The sequence below is a fragment of the Lagenorhynchus albirostris genome, chromosome 7, assembly GCF_949774975.1.
Source record: "Lagenorhynchus albirostris chromosome 7, mLagAlb1.1, whole genome shotgun sequence".
Lineage (NCBI taxonomy): Eukaryota > Metazoa > Chordata > Mammalia > Artiodactyla > Delphinidae > Lagenorhynchus > Lagenorhynchus albirostris.
Window position 1 is genome coordinate 27,501,999 of NC_083101.1, and position 17,056 is coordinate 27,519,054.

The 17,056-nt window shown below is 36.7% G+C and overlaps 1 protein-coding gene and 1 non-coding gene across 2 annotated transcripts in view; both read right to left on the bottom strand.

The window, feature by feature from the left end:
- FKTN (fukutin) overlaps window positions 1-17,056 on the bottom strand; it is a 55,827-nt gene that overhangs the window by 15,943 nt on the left and 22,828 nt on the right. The window contains exons 4-7 of the mRNA XM_060154693.1: window positions 12,099-12,376; window positions 11,055-11,187; window positions 4,283-4,412; window positions 2,185-2,318 (exon numbers count right to left, since the gene is read on the bottom strand). Coding sequence (XP_060010676.1) covers window positions 2,185-2,318; window positions 4,283-4,412; window positions 11,055-11,187; window positions 12,099-12,376 — 675 coding nt within the window. The remainder of the gene's footprint in view (window positions 1-2,184; window positions 2,319-4,282; window positions 4,413-11,054; window positions 11,188-12,098; window positions 12,377-17,056) is intronic.
- LOC132523980 (U6 spliceosomal RNA) lies at window positions 571-677 on the bottom strand. Its single transcript, XR_009541745.1, has one exon. It is a non-coding gene; the product is annotated as a U6 spliceosomal RNA (small nuclear RNA).

Consider the following 17,056-nt stretch of genomic DNA (forward strand, 5'->3'; position numbering starts at 1 on the left):
TTTTTTTTTTTAACATCTTTATTGGAGTATAATTGCTTTACATTGTTGTGTTAGTTGCTGCTATATAATAAAGTGAATCAGCTATACGTATACATATATCCCCATATCCCCTCATTCTTAAGTCTCCCTCTCACCCTCCCTATCCTACCCCTCTAGGTGGACACAAAACACTGAGCTGATCTCCCTGTGCTATGCGGCTGCTTCCCACTAGCTATCTGTTTTACATTTGGTAGTGTATGTATGTCCATGCCACTCGCGCACTTCATCCTAGCTTACCCTTCCCCCTCCCCATGTCCTCAAGTCCATTCTCTACGTCTGCGTCTTTATTCCTGTCCTGCCCCTGGGTTCTTCAGAACCATTTTTTTTTTTAAGATTCCATATATATGTGTTAGCATACAGTATTTGTTTTTCTCTTTCTGTCTTACTTCACTCTGTATGACAGACTCTAGGTCCAACCACCTCACCACAAATAACTCAATTTCATTTCTTTTTATGGCTGAGTAATATTCCATTGTATATATGTGCCACATCTTCTTTATCCATTCATCTGTCAATGGACACTTAGGTTGCAAAAATATGGAACGCTTCACGAATTTGCGCGTCATCCTTGCACAGGGGCCATGCTAATCTTCTCTGTATCATTCCACTTTTAGTATATGTGCTGCCAAAGCGAGCACTGATTTCTTTCTTAAATGCACATAAAACAATGTTGCTTTTTACAACTGATGACAACTCAGAGTAAATGACTTATAGTAGTTAAATGGTCACTCTGCAAAACATCCTGTTCCTGAGCCCCTTTCTGACTAAAGAAGGAAAGTAAGCAAAGAACAATTATTCCCTTTAATAACCAAGTAAAACTATCAGGAAGTAAGTCTCTCATCACAATCAATAAATGAGTACTTATGGAACTGTGGCACAGAAACCCATATATCAATACATTATATACATGCAAAAAAGAAAAAAGAAGTTAAAAAGTACAAAGAATTCTGAGAGCATTTCCCTAAGAAACTTATCCTACAAATAATCATGTTCCCATTGGACTTGGTGCATCTGTCTGTGGCAGCACTAATCACTTAGTTGTTTATGAATTTGTTTTCTCCCAATTAGACAGTGGACTCCTCAAGGATAAAGACTGTACCTTATTCACCTTTGTGTCCTGGGTGCAGAGCTCAGCGCCAGGCAGAGACTGAGTGTTAAGGAAACAATTGCTGAATGACTAGAGTTCTATTGCTTTGCCTTTCACCTCAGGAAGATATTTTATTAAATTTTTAAATAAACTAGAATGATTATGATGAGAGAAGTAATTTTCCAGGAACTAAACATACTTCTACTTGCTTTCCAGGACAACACCTCCCTGGGAACAACCAAATTAAGAGTAAGGTCATTGTCGGGATCATAGGCTTAGGGCATAGGAATCAAATTGTCTAAAAGGAGATTTCATCTAAGCCACAATGACCTATTCCTAGTTGACCTGTGAGAAAACTGCTATGGCCTAGGACATGTGAAATAAACAAGAAACCCAAGTACTGTTTGAAATGATTTCATATTTTTTTTAAGCTTTTTTTTTTTTTTTTTTGACGTGGACCATTTTTTAAAGTCTTTACTGAATTTGTTACAACATTGCTTCTGTTTTGTGTTTTGGTTTTTTTTGGCCGAGAGGCATGTGGGATCTTAGCTCCCCGACCAGGGATCAAACCACACCACCTGCATTAGAAGGCAATGGGAAGGGAAGACCACCAGGGAAGTCCCTGTATTTCTAATTCTTAGCAATCAATGGAATGTTTCAAGTTGATAATAATATGATGCCTACGTGAACATAAAATTAAATGACTCATGGGAAAAAACATAACTTCAGGTAAGGTAGATGAGATTCTTACTTATTATATCAATCATATATTATATTAATTATGTTATATTATTGCCTAATATAATGGCAATAAATTCTTCAGCAAGAGTCCAAGCTCCTTTTTGCCTTCTCATGGTCAATAGAAAGCCAGATTTTCTAGTTTTCCTTAAATAGTGCAGAAGTCACAAGTGGTAATAATCTTCGGCTGAACTCATCCTGGCCGATAATGAGTGATAAAATGCTACATACAGTGCTTTTAAACATCTCTGAGTTGCTTAATATAAACTTTACTTTTGAGACATGTTACTAATGAAGTAAATCAGATTTTTATTACTGACCTTCCCAAATTTGTGTTTGAGTGGGAGTCCTGCATCTTGAAATGCTGAAATAATATCAGATTTGTAATCTTGTATAAAAATTCCTAGGTCAACATCTTTACTATAAGGAATAATGCCGCACTGCCGATACCATCCTAAAAAAAAGGAATGAGAAAACTTTTTTAAAAACTTAAGTTTGGAAAAAATTAGTCATTATTATAATGGATAGTCTTTGTAACAGTGTATTTTATTTCACAGGATTAGACTTGGTGTGCTTTACCAAAATTAAAAAAAAATTAGATCCCAACTTAATATCTGTGATTATAGGAGCCACTTGTTGAAGAACACTTCTTTTATTCCTTCCTTCCTTCATTTTTACTGGTTTGAGCACTCAGCAGCCTCAAAAACTTTCATGATGTACTGTAATTTCTGAATAAACTATTAGCTTTAATAATGTTAACTGGGCCATCCATTTAAAACATTAAGTTACTTTTTAAAATGTTTAATCATAAATCTCTTATAATGAAGGTTGCTTTTAAGATATGCTAAAAAATATAATTTAATTCTTTTGCTTAAGCTATATCCCTTTCCTGAGCAGTAATTTGTAGAACTTAACAGCTCTGAACAGCTCATGTCTGATGGATCACATAAAAAAGAAGAGCAGTACCAGCCTCAATTTTCAGCATACTGTCAAAAGATATTCCTACATATTTACTATGTATCTACTTCTAAATTGGGGCTACAATAATGTTCTAAAAAGGCAAACTTTATACCTTAATATTACTAAGGGCTCTGAGTTTCTCTTATTATCCTTCTAATCCTTCCATTCAAAGTATTCAAAAAGTAAATAAATGTCTATGATTATCTTTGAGAAATACTGTTTGGAATTCTAGACTTTAACTCCATTTTAACATAGATCTTTAGAAGCCTAGCATGGGATCTCATCTCTAGTTTAAGAAAAATCTACAATCCACATCTATCAAAGAATCATGAACTACTAAAAATGGAAGACTCCTTAAGTATCATCTAATCCAACTCCCTCATTTTATAAATGCCCTTAAATTAAAACCATGGGGCTAAGAACTCAAAAGATATCATGATAAATGATCAAGAAAACCATGGGGCTAAGAACTCAAAAGATATCATGATAAATGATGACAGTCTATAAAACAATCTTACTCCAGAAAGTTAAACCTTAAAGCATGTATCACATAAATGAGATGTACTTTTTTTGCGGGGGGGGGGTTACTCTAGCTGGAAGCTCCTTGACAGGAAGAACCATGGGAATTTTCCTCAAAGCCTAATTGACAGGATAACCATACAACCCTGTTTACATCTGTTGTACCAACATAATTACTAATGGCACTCCTTTCACTCTCAAAAAGTCTCCTGAATTGGACAATAAATTATATGGTAACCCTATAAAAGCAGGAACAAAATTAATTTTTGTACAAATATAGTTATAATTAAGATAGAACAAATACAGATATAATCAACTACAGTTATAAACAAGAGGGAATAAAAACAAAAAAATGTTAAATTCTAAATAATTCTAAAATTCAAAGGAGTTTGAGCTAATGCACAATAGAAGGAGATCCAGAAATCTTTCTTGGATTCTACATTTCCCCATCTCAGAATGAACAGAATGTGGTAAGACAGTGATGTCCAATCATGATCTGGAAAAGATTCGTGGAAGACCTTATGACATTCCCTTTCCTCTTAGAAACTTTTGGTGCAATGCAAGTTATTTGTATTGTGTGTAAGTAAAGAAACAGAACACAGTTTTTTTTTTTTTAAGGTCATAACAACCTTTGGGATAGAAATAATAAAATGCTTAAGATTATCTGAGAATCACATGTAGTCTACATGTTCTGATATAAATTTTATACAAATTACTTATAATTTTGGGACACACAACATGGCCTTAATTCTGTTTTATGCTTCTGAAGTTATTTCTTTAAAAAAAATCAATAAATCCTTGCTCCATGCACTATGTTTATTCTTTCTATAAATATGATGCTTCGAATACCACTGATGTTTTGTCATCTCAAGCAGTCATCCTTAGAGCCAAAGAGGATGAAATGTCAAAAAGACAAATGTAAAGTAACAAGAATTTTACCTAGACAAGTTCCACTGCTCAGCCAGAACCGTACTCCCAATTTCTTTAATGTTTTGGCTGCTAGTTGCAACAATTCCTTTGCACTCTTCTGAAAGGCCATAGCTTCCACAGTGTTATCATCAAGGTATTGCTACAGATATAATAAACAGTCAGCTATTATAGCCATTTCTAAGTTGCCAGAAATATTTCTGTGACATCCAAATTAAACTTGAAAATTAATCCCATATTATATATTTTTTGATTATAAAAATCAAGTTTCAGAATTCCTTGTTAGTCACACATTAAAATAAGACTATAAGAGTGGATTCTAGGAGAGACAAGTTAAATGGGAAGGACTATACCCAGGATTCTCAAAGGATGAGATTTATACCTTTATCAACTCCCTCCTCTACATCACGATTTAGCAGATTGGGTAGTTAGGGGAAAAGAAGGTTAATTAAGAGAGCTACAGGCGTATCTGAAGCACAAGGCCTTCAGTGACGTTTTCATCATTCACTGGTGCAAATGGTCTTTAGGACAGAACAGTATAGTACAAAGAATGTGGGATTTTTGAATCAGATTGTGTTCAAGTCTAAACTCACTTCATTTTAGCTATGACTCTGGGCATAGCGCCTCAGAAGAACCTAAGCTCTATGAGGAAAGTGACTTCATTTTGTTTATCACTATATCTCCAATGTCTAAAACAGTACTTGAATGAATGAGAGAATCAAAGAACAAACCTCTCTCAGATATAATTTTCTCATCAATAATTAAAGAATAATAATTATACTTTGCAGGACTGCTGTGAAGATTTAAAGAGATAATGACAGAAAAATGTCTCACAAATTTTGAAATTCTATACAAATATTACTGTCATTTACTTATAGTCTTTTTGCTTTTCTTCATTTTTAGGGTGTTCTGGAACTGAAGAAAGCACTGAAAATTCTTCATTGATGCTTCACTACCTATGGGACAAAATCTAAACTTCTTGGCATGGCAGACAAGGACACTGTGTTTAGGGCCAGAGTACTGGTCCAGCCTTATCTCCACCCTTCTCATATTTCACTCCCCAAATATATCACAACTTTTCATGCCTCTGTGTCAACATGTTTCCTCTGTCTGAAATGCCCTTGACTAACAAAATCTTTCAGGTCTCAGTTCCACCCTCTGAAAAGCATTCCCTGATTTTCCCAGGAACACAAATGTATTTATTCTCCCAGGGCTCCTCTTCAGCTCAACATTTAAAGAGCAAGAAATTACGTTTGGTACTAGATATAGACAGAGACAAATAAAATAATCTGTTCAGTGACCTTATAACAGTTACCATTTATATATACTTTTATTATAATTCTTATCATATTTAATTCTTTTTGTTCCAGAACAAAAGATCAAAGTCTTTTTTTAAAATTGAATTGTAATTGACATACAATATCATATTACTTTCAGGTGTACAACATAGTGATTCAATATTTTTATACATTACAAAATGATCACCATGATAACTCTAGCTACCATCTGTCGTCATACAGAGTTATTACAATATTACTGACTATATTCCCTAGTGTGTATATTACATCCCCATGACATATTCGTTTTATACCTGGAAGTTTATATCTCTTAATCCCCTTCACCTATTTCACCCATCCCCCTTATCATATTTCATTCTAATTGCTGACTCTATTTATATTTCCTCCAATAGGCTGTAAACATGAATCCTTTAAGGCAAGTACTGAATCTCTCCATCACTGTACGTACAAATTGAAAATGGTGCCTGGTATATAATATGTGAGCAACACATATTGATAAATGCGTAAATGAGTAAATAACTGACTAATCCCCTCCCATCCCACAATATCTTAAAATATCCTGGCATTCTTTTACAATATAGCAGGAGGAAATATAGTTCCTAGAAGGACCATATATCTCAAGCAAAAAGTATCCCTAGGAAAAAAGACGGATTCCTGAAGATAAGTTACATTCTCCAGAATACACAAAGTATGTGGGATCTTTTCAATATGAAAACATCCTCAGAGCCACAATTCTCTTAGAACATATGATTGGCACGAGAGATGCATGTTCATATCCCTGTTGTAGGGGGGAAAGCCTGGAGCTAGAAATTTGGAGACCCAGAATTTACTCCATGCTCAGCCAATAATGACTATGTAACTTACATCTTGAAACCTCAGTTTTCTTATCAGTTAATGGTGAATCCTTGGCTTATTTCACAGAGTAACTGAAAGGATCAAATTAAGTAACAGAAATGAAAACTTTGTGTTATACAAAAATATTACTCTGACAATTATGTCCAACTGAGGCTGCCCCTGCATAGACACACTCCCAGCTCTGACATACCTTTAATAAATAACATGACACTCCCAGAAATTCCATTTCTTAGAATTGACCCTCATATGCGTTAAAGTATAAACACGTATATACCTATACACCTTATACATCTGTTATGGACTTTAAAAGTTATAGTTATACATACTTCTTTTCATTTAAAAATGTCTCATATAAATCTTGGGATTACCATGCCTCTTAGAAAAAGACTAAATCCTAATTTAAATACCAGTCCATATGATCTTTCCTGTTCAGACAACCTTTCCCCAAATCTTTCCCCAAAATATAGATGAAAAACAATAAAATGACAGAAGGTGTCCACTCATTTCACAGATGAGGAAACTAAGGCTCAGAAATTTGCCCCAGGTCTCAGAGCAACTTAGTAGAAGAAAGAGGATATGAATGTGGCTTTCTAGATATTTCTGGGCCAGGGGTCCAGATATTTCCATACTCCCCTCTAGTTTTTTTACTGGAACTCAACAAACTGAAGCTCATCAATTATTTTTTGATGGTTACTGCCGAAACAAAATCAAGTGCAGGAAAATGTGTATTATCCTAGTCCTAAACTTCTTGGTAGATTGGGAAAATAATTAAAGTAAATAAAGTAAGCCAGGAGAGCACTTCCCCTCTGTTCTCCTTCCCTCCCTGGACTCTTCTAAACTAGAGCCATTAGATGAGGCAGAGCAAGAAAGCGCACAGTGGTGGCCTGGCATGGGTATCGGAGCCTGAGAAGGCGTCGAGGGCATCCACATGGAGAAGAGTCCAGTGTGGGGAGTCAGAGCCTGAGCAAGATGAGAAGTGTGTCTATATATGGGAGTAGCCCAGTGGGGGAGAGCAACACCTAAGCAGGATGAGGATAGCATCCATGTGGGAGAGCGAACAGCAGAAACAATGGGAGACTGAACAAATAAGTAAATATATTAAGGGTAATATAAGTCAGGTTTCTCACTGTTTGAGAAGGGAGTCACAAAAATGGAAATGAACCCTATGTTATTTAATTGAAATATAAATTAGACTGAAGACATCAATGTGGATTCATGGATCGTGATAGACAGACAGATACAGAAGTAAATACACACACACTCTACTCCTGTCACTGAGAGGTCCTGCAGGCAAGCAAATCTGGCCTCCAGGCTTGGCTTCTAAAAGGAATCAGTATCCAGAGAGATGGCTGATTCCAGGATTGTAGCAGGGAAATTACAAGATGAACCTAGAATATCTTGAGCCAAAAAGCAAGAAGGTGCTCAAAAGATGATGGAGACATGTCAAAAAGACACAGAAGTCACGTGAAGGGGCTTCCACTGGCCAAATATGGAACAGTTTGAGGATCAAAATAAATGAAGAAAATAGTGCACTATAACTCATTGAAGAAAATAGGAAATCATGAGTTCATATTGATATAAACAAAGAAACTTGAAAGTTTGAGGAAGATATTGACAATATTTACAGACTTTTAAAGTACCTTCATGCCAAATACCTATTAATTACAAAGGGAAAAATAGAAACTTCACCAGGGCGAAGCCAGCAGACAGCACTTTAATCACGTAATCAATGTAAAAGTCAATAGTAATGGGACTAATCAAAATCATGCAGCGCCCAACAGGATGAAGTGAAAGCACAGAATCACTTCTGTGTTATTCCTACTAAAGGTATATAACCTAAATCTAACTTGAGGAAAAACCAAACAAACCCCAAACAAGGGACAATGTACAAAATATCTGGCCTGTAATCTTCAAAAGTATCAAAGTCATAAAAGTTAAAAAGTGATTGTGAAACTGTTCCAGACTGAAGGAAACTAAAGAGACAGAAAAATTAAATGCAACATGTGATTCTGAACAGAATCCTTTTATTATAATAGTCATTATTGGGATAATTAGCAAAACTTGAATGAGGATTAAATGGTAATAATCTTTATATTAATTTCCTGATTTTTGTACTAAGACATGTAGGACAATGTTCTTGTTTTCAAGAAATACTAAATTATTTGAAGTTGTGGGGCAGATGTTGACAACTTACTTGCAAATGATTCAGGAAAAAGAATTATTTGTATTGCATCTGTAACTTTTCTGAAAGTTTGAAAACGTTTCCAAAAATTATTATAAAAAAAAAAGGAAGAAAGTTAGGAGGCTGCTTTGTGAGATCTAGTAGATTCATTGATTTTTTTTCCCCAACACCAGGCATTGTATTTAAGACTGTTTGGCGCCATCAAGTGTTCAAAGTTATGTATGTTCACCTTAATTTGAAAACTGACCTTCCTGTGGTTATAACGTAAGAAATGATGAAGAATGAAACATTTACAAGGGTAAGGATTAAAAAAAGTTATCAATCCCATTAGGTACTCTATATCAGTAATAACAGTACATTAGCAGAAGAGGAAAACAAATCAGTAATCACGAGTCTGTCTTGCTACTAGTGAAGGACACAAATAACATGATGAAGAATGAAGACAAAGTTTGGGACTTCCCTGGTGGCGCAGTAGTTGAGAATCCACCTGCCAATGCAGGGGACACAGGTTCAAGCCCTGGTCCGGGAAGATCCCACATGCCGCGGAGAAACTAAGCCCGTGTGCCACAACGACTGAGCCTGCGTGCCACAACTACTGAAGCCTACAGCCCGTGCTCCGTAACAAGAGAAGCCACCGCAATAAGACCGCACACCGCAACCAAGAGTAGCCCCTGCTCGCCGCAACCAGAGAAAGCCTGCACACAGCAACGAACACCCAATACAGCCAAAAATAAAATTAAAAAATAAATAAAATTAAAAAAAAAGATTCAGCATAAAAAAAAAAGAGAATGAATACAAAGTTCAACTTGATCCTGTTATGAAGAGAAACCTGTCAATAGCATTATAGCCTTGCTATGTGATGGTACTTTAAACACCAATAGTATGAGGCTATGATAAGCTGATTAGCCCTCTGAGCAACTGTCATCCACATTCTTTACTCTAATGCTGACTGAATGGTTGCCCTTAAAATCTAAAAAGCAAAAGTGAAAATATGCAATTAAAAAAATATAACACTATTCTCATGATTTCTCAATATCTTGAAACATTTTACATCTTACACTGCCTTCTCACAAAGTTCAATAAAATGAGTTTGGGCAAATGCTTACTAGGTAATCGAGTAGCTCTAATAAGTGTCCTGGAAAGAAACCATTTGATTCGGATGAGCACCTTATTCTTCATGCATTTTTCCATCACTAGAGGAGCTTTTCTTTGCACCAGCTACTGTGCTAGATACTGGGGCTACAGAGGTGAGTAAAATAAGATGCCTGCCATCAAGAAGTTCACACAATCTTGTAGGGGGACAAGACTGACATTCACAATTAATTGTGGTAATTGCTATGACAGAGGTGGCAACCAGAAAAAAACTCTCCTGAGGCAGGAACAGTGAATGCGTGGTCAAGTGCAAGCACCAGTCTGCATCTCTTCTGCTTCCTACTGCTCTGTGGTGGGGATATGATGGGCAGCACTTGCCTAATACTGCTGGCCCAGCCACACATGCGGTTTTCCAGCTTTTCATCCACGAGGCTGACTGGGTATGCTTCACAGTCACATAACTACAGATTTAAGGGAACAGGGCTAGGAAGGCCCACCCAGGCTGTCAGGTCTAGGCCCTGGGTGCCAGTACAGCCTACCAGAAAAAACCTTGTATTTGTGGGTGCTGGGCATTTGGCCAGCGATGATACAGCTGGTACTTCATTTTCCTATTCCACTCCTATCCTTGTGTACACAGCTTTCTCGGAAGGGAACCCCAGAAAATAAAGGGCAAGTGGAAAAATTAGGGTACCAAAACCCCACCATATATTTGACTGATTTCACTGTATCTCTCTTTCATGTCATTTCTTACAGCTGAACTTTCATGTCCTTTAAAATCATCTTTATATCCCCCGGGGTCAGGAGAGTTCCTGGGAAGCTAGCTTTTAATAAATGTTTATTGAGTAGAAAGCTAAAGCAGCAGAATAAGGTAGAGTTCAAAAGCACTTGGTCTTTGTGTAGCATTTATCTTCAAAAACCTTCAAAAACACAAAAAATTCATATTCAGTGCCAACCCTCTGAGAAAAACTGTATTTTCTATGAAGTCCTCTCTAAATCTGCATGGTCCATATTCTACATGACTTCATCCTACTCAGATTGCTTCAAGAACAGAATATACCATCTTTATAAAGTTCATGGGCTATCCTAACTAAAAGCGGAGGCCAGTGCTGAACCTGTCAAAGTCTCCAAATAAAACAAGGTCTCCATAGATATCAAACCATTCAACTGGGGAAGAAATTGTTCCTTAAGGTTAATGTTTAATCTACTTAAAAAAAATTGAAACCATCTAGAAGAAAATAGACAAATCAGAAAAGATGTTTTCTTACTTACTTTCCATAGTTCCTTCATTCCCACCCCAAGAAATATTATACATATACTTCCTTTAATTTGAAAAGTACAATATTTGGTTATCTCTAACCTGAAAGAATGCTCGAGCTTCTTTATACCTACACTCAATAAATCTAGAGTGTGGTATTTCTTCCAGAAAGTGCATTGGATCTTTTGGAATGAGAACTTCTAATCCATCAATAGTAACTTGTTGTAACTCTGGCCTGAAAACAAAAGTTAAGACTTATTATAAGGATTTAACTCAGAATATTGGCAGCCTCTTCAAAATATACAATATAAGCAAATAGTTAAACTCAAGCATATTTTCTTCAATTACCTCAGGTATCATTTTTAAAGATCTACTCTCTTTTTTTTTTTTTTTTTTTTTTTTTGTGGTACGTGGGCCTCTCACTGTTGTGGCCTCTCCCGTTGCGGAGCACAGGCTCCGGAAGCGCAGGCTCAGCGGCCATGGCTCACGGGCCCAGCCGCTCCACGGCATGTGGGATCTTCCCGGACCGGGGCACGAACCCGTGTCCCCTGCATCAGCAGGCGGACTCTCAACCACTGCGCCACCAGGGAAGCCCCAAGATCTACTCTCTTAGCAACTATCAAATATACAACATAGCAGTGTTAACTATAGTCACCATGCTGTACATCAGATTTCCAGAACTTATTTATCTCATAATAATTGGAAGTTTGTACATTTTGAACACTTTTACTTGTAAGTATGTAAATCCACAAACATACTTTATCCTGTGTTTGAACTCTTTATATATATAGAAAGATTTGTATTCTTTTATGCCTTATTTTTGTCACTCAACATTGTAGGATTCATCTCTGTTGTTGCACAGAGCGCGAGTTCAGAGTTCCTTGTTTCCCTGCCCTACGATTCTTCTCGTTATGCGCGCATACATTTTGTGTGGGGCATTAAGAACAATGTTGCTATGAACATTCAGATATATATTATATTTCCTGGGGCACATGTGCATGAGTTGCTTCCTGTTGAATATTTACATTTCAAAACTGATTTACATGAATTACATTTTAGATTTAATTACTAAATGTAAAAGAAAGAATAAGAATTCATGACTGAACAAGACAGGTTTCACATCTCCCCTTTAGACCCTGAATTTACCTGTCAAAAGCTCCAGGATAACGACCAAACTGTAACTTTCGAAAAGGAACAAACTTCCTGTCAATGTGTCCTTTGAGCCGTAGATGGCCATGCCAAAGGTAGTTGCCGCTCCTTTCATGGAAGACCACCAAGTGGACAGCATGACTGGCCAATGTGCAGATGTAGTGCAGGGGGATTTCAGTTCCAGAAAGTGAGTCTATCCCATCTAGCCGGGGGTCCTTGCTCTCGAACTTTAGGCACTGAAATCCCATATTTTCAGCTATCCGAAACCAGCTTTCCTAAAACCAAAGAAACATCAAACTTGAATATTTAAAACCAAATACTAGTAGTGAAACTAAAATGATTCTTACACTGAATTAAGTCATACATATTTTTGTCCTAATCTGCTCTTTGCCTGAAGATTAAAAAATGAAGGTGGGGAAGGAAAGGTGGTAGTGGGAGAATAAAGGAAAGTACCAAAAAGAGAAACCACATAGCATGGAAGACATGTTCAAAGACTCTCTTTATGAAAATTAATACAAATTTCTTCCTTGGAATGAGAATGCCCACTCATTATAGTGTTCTTTGGTTAGTATCTATAAAGTAAACGTTAATATAAGGATAGCACTTAAAATTAAACCTGTAATTCTCAATTTCACTTCTAATAACCTTCAAAAGTGCTTCATAAAAGCAGGGTTTTCATCTCATAGTTATATCCCAACACCTTAAACTGCTACTAAAATAGAAGCCTATCATAATGCAAATTATTAGAAAATAGACTGAGATATACTATAAAACAAGGTGCATTTTCCAACAGCATTAGTTATAGTATAACTCTCACATAACCAGATTAATCTATAGGGTAGATTTTTAATCCTAATCTGGACACCAGTGCTTTAGATGATTAACCAGTATTAATTATTAAGAACACCTTATGTTTGAATAGAAATGTACAGTTTCCAAAGAATTTTTATAAACATTACTGCATTTACATATGACATCTATCTTATAGAGCACAGATATTATAGATAAAGAAACAGACTCACAGAAGTCCAAAGAAACAAAATTAATAAGAGGCAAAACCACTGCCAGCATTTAGGTCTTATCTAACCAAATACAAGGTTCTTTCTACTCTACAATACTATTTCTTTAAGTCTATATTTATATAATGTGTACAAAGCTCATTCACATTAATTATCTCATCTGATGTCCATAGAAATTATGTGAGGTCAGCAAGGAAGATATTATACCTAGTCTACAGTTAAGGAAAATAAAGTGGTAATACCAGACATTAAAGTTATTAAAGGATGGAAGTGCATCTGAAGGTCTTACGAGCCACAGCATTCATAAACACCTTTCAAGAGTACTTTATTTGCATCACTTATTGTCTTTGAATGTTGTCATTTGGATTAGCTGTGTCCTCATTTATGCTCTTATAATACACACAAACCGTTATCATAGTACTGATTGTACTGTTTTTTAGTTGTTTAAACTCCATTAATAGACTGAAAGTTCCTCAACCTTAAGAATCAACAAAGTGGCTAGTACCAGCAGGTGCTCAATAGATACCTGTTGTTGTTGTTTATATTGTTAAACAAGAGAAAGTGACCATTCTGGTAAAGAATGCTAACCAGTATCAATAACAACTGTCTTCTCCTTTCTGGATATAGAGTGAAATCGTGTTTTGGTCAAAGGAATGTGGATGGAAGTATCAGATACCACTTCCAGGCCTGGCCTTACAATGTCCCATAAGACCTTCCCTGCTTTCCCTCCTCCATCTGTATGTAGGGAAGCAAAGAACTACAAGATGGGGAAGCCATACAAATGAAACAGCCTGCATCCCTAAGTCACTGCTTAGAGAAAAGTCATCCAGGAATATCGCTGACCAAGAATAACCACACTGGATTTTGTCTAGAGACAATTATTCCTTTTTTGCCCTGAACCAATGAGATTTTAGGGTTGTTTTTAGTAGCAACTAATGTAACTTAGTCTGGCTAATACAATTTCACCTTGGTACCTCCTTATACTAGAATTATCAACTGTAGGATTCCCCTTTTCCATAAACCGAAGAGGTGGAAAGTACTGATTGAGTGTAAGAGTGGCCAACTCAGAGAAGGAATCTACTGTACAGGATGAAAGAAAAGCATTATAATTTGGTAAATTTGGGAAAAATTTAAAAGGCCAGACAGAACTTGAAGAGGGATCAGACCTTGGGTTGTGGGAAGAAAGACTGACAGACAAAATAGGCAGAACTATGAAATGGCTTGCTTTTTTTTTTTTTTTTTTTTTTTGCGGTACGCGGGCCTCTCACTGCTGGGCCTCTCCCGTTGCGGAGCACAGGCTCCGGTCGCACAGGCCCAGCAGCCATGGCTCACGGGCCCAGCCACTAAGCAGCATGTGGGATCTTCCCAAACCGGGGCACGAACCCGTGTCCCCTGCATCGGCAGGCGGACTCTCAACCACTGCGCCACCAGGGAAGCCCATGGCTTGCTTTTTTATAATCATGGCAGAGGAAAGTCAAGAACAAAGTAGTTGCTCTAATCAAACGGAGCAAAGGCCTAGGTCAAGACTGTACTGCACATATCTACTCCCAGTTACCTTGGCAGTAGTTTGCTCACTTCATGGTAATGATATGAACAAAGAAAAATCACAGGTAAATTAAGTCTATAGTAATTAGATCTGGTGATCTAATGAATTAGCTCTACCTTGGGAGAAGGTGTTGGGAGGACTACCCAAGGGCTCTGTATGATGTCATTTATGTAAAATGATAAACATGACCCTGTGTGCTTATTCTGGGTGTTGCTGACCTTTTGCTTCTGACTCTGGTCTTTCTGGTTTTGCCAATTATGGCATATTCTCTTTCTTCTAAAGTACTGGTTCTCAAGGCAAGTGGTACTGTAACCAAGAGACATTTTAGAAATTCGTGGAGATATTTTCAGTTATCATAATGATTGAGGACACAACTGGCATTTAGAGGTCTAGGCCAGGTACATGAGACATCCTAAAATCCAAAATATGGAAATCTATCCTGTGTCCTGCATAATTTCAAATGTTCTATCAGATAGTCACGTAGTGAAAAACGTATTTGTAATTATGTGAGCCTCCATTTCCAAGGAATACAATCGCCATGTTAAAGGAGAGACAATTTTACTTTTCTGCTGTTGGAAACTTGTTTACTGTTTTGGAAAACTATATTACTAAAAACAATATCATTCATAATAGAGTCTATATTGGAAGTTATCACATTCAGTGGTCTTACTAAATAAGAAGGATAAGTGCAAGCATCTGAATTACTTCCTTATGTCTTCCAGTGTAGTCATGCCTGGGCATTTACACACTGAAATATACATTTCATTTCTACTTTAAACTATAGTTGAGACATTACAGGATTTGGGAGATTATGTATGTAGGTAAGTTATAATTTCTATAGACTTCGTTTTGGGAAAATAAAGGAATGATAAAATACTTGTTGTAAAAAAGGTTTATAAGCTTTGTAGGCTTTTTCTATGAGGAACTCAAACAGTCCAATAGGAATGACCTACAAATACTGACATTTAGGAGTCTTTGCAGTGAAAAAGCTGGCATACTCTTATTACCCTATAGTGAAGTCCACCAGTTAATGAGGCCTAACCAGAAAAAAAAACTTCCAATTGGTATTCAGTGCTTCATTCTTAAATATGAACAAAGATCAATGAACACTATAGAAAACCTGTATCATGAAAAACAGACAAAATAAAATAACCATACCAAAACCCAAACACCCACAAAGAAGGGAATTTCAAAAACAAAATGCGGTAGAAAGCAAAAGACTTTCTTTTAAAAACACCAAACCTTGGGGCTTCCCTGGTGGCGCAGTGGTTGAAAATCCGCCTGCCAATGCAAGGGACACGGGTTCGAGCCCTGGTCCGGGAAGATCCCACATGCCGTGGAGCAACGAAGCCCGTGCACCACAACTACTGAGCCTGCGATCTAAGGGCCCGCGTGCCACAACTACTGAGCCCGTGTGCCACAACTACTGAAGCCCATGCACCTAGAGCCTGTTCTCCACAACAAGAAGCCACCACAACGAGAAGCCTGCACACTGCAATGAAGAGTTGGCCCCCTCTTGATGCAACTAGAGAGAGCCCACATGCAGCGACAAAGACCCAATGCAGCCAAAAATAAATAAATAAATAAATTTATTTATTTAAAAAAAAAGTTAAAAAAAAGAAAAACAACAAACTTTTAAAATCTGAAGAGGGAAAAAGACAAAACTGCACCCATAAAATAAGAATGCTACTATAAGAAACAGAGTACACAGAGCTTTTAGAAAATAAAGATATTAAATTTTAAGCAAAATATGAAAAAAATCAATGGCATTGTTAAAGATTTTGTTTAAAAGTAGAACAGTTAACAAAAGAGATGAAAAAAATCACAGAGCAAAGAAGAAAATGAAACTTTGGAAGTCCAACATCCAAGTAATAAGTTCAGAAAGAAAGACACTTTTATTCAACATTATCCTGGGGGTCCTACCTAAACCAGTAAGACAAGAAAAAGAAATTAGGCATAAGAGTTGGAAAGGAAGAGATCAAATTTTCTTTTTGTGCAGAGAATACAATGACCTACACTCAAAGAGGGAGAAAATGAAAGAGAGGGAGGAAAAGGAAGTAGGGGATTGAGGGAGGAGAGAGAAACTATTGGAGTTTACCTATAGAGTTCAGAGTTCAGTACAGTTGCTGGAAAACAAGATCAAAACACAAAAGACAACAGCATTCTAATTCACCCATAATAATGAACTGGCAAAAGAAGAGGAAAAGTATCTACATTAACACCCCCCTATGCACACAAAACTATAAGGTAGCAAGAAATAAATCTTACAAAGATGCACAAAATCTGTAAGAAAAATATACTCTATTAAAGGACACCAAAGGACACCTAAATTAAAGGAGATATATTTCATGTTCATGGATAAGAACTCTTCATATTTTAACAATGTAAAG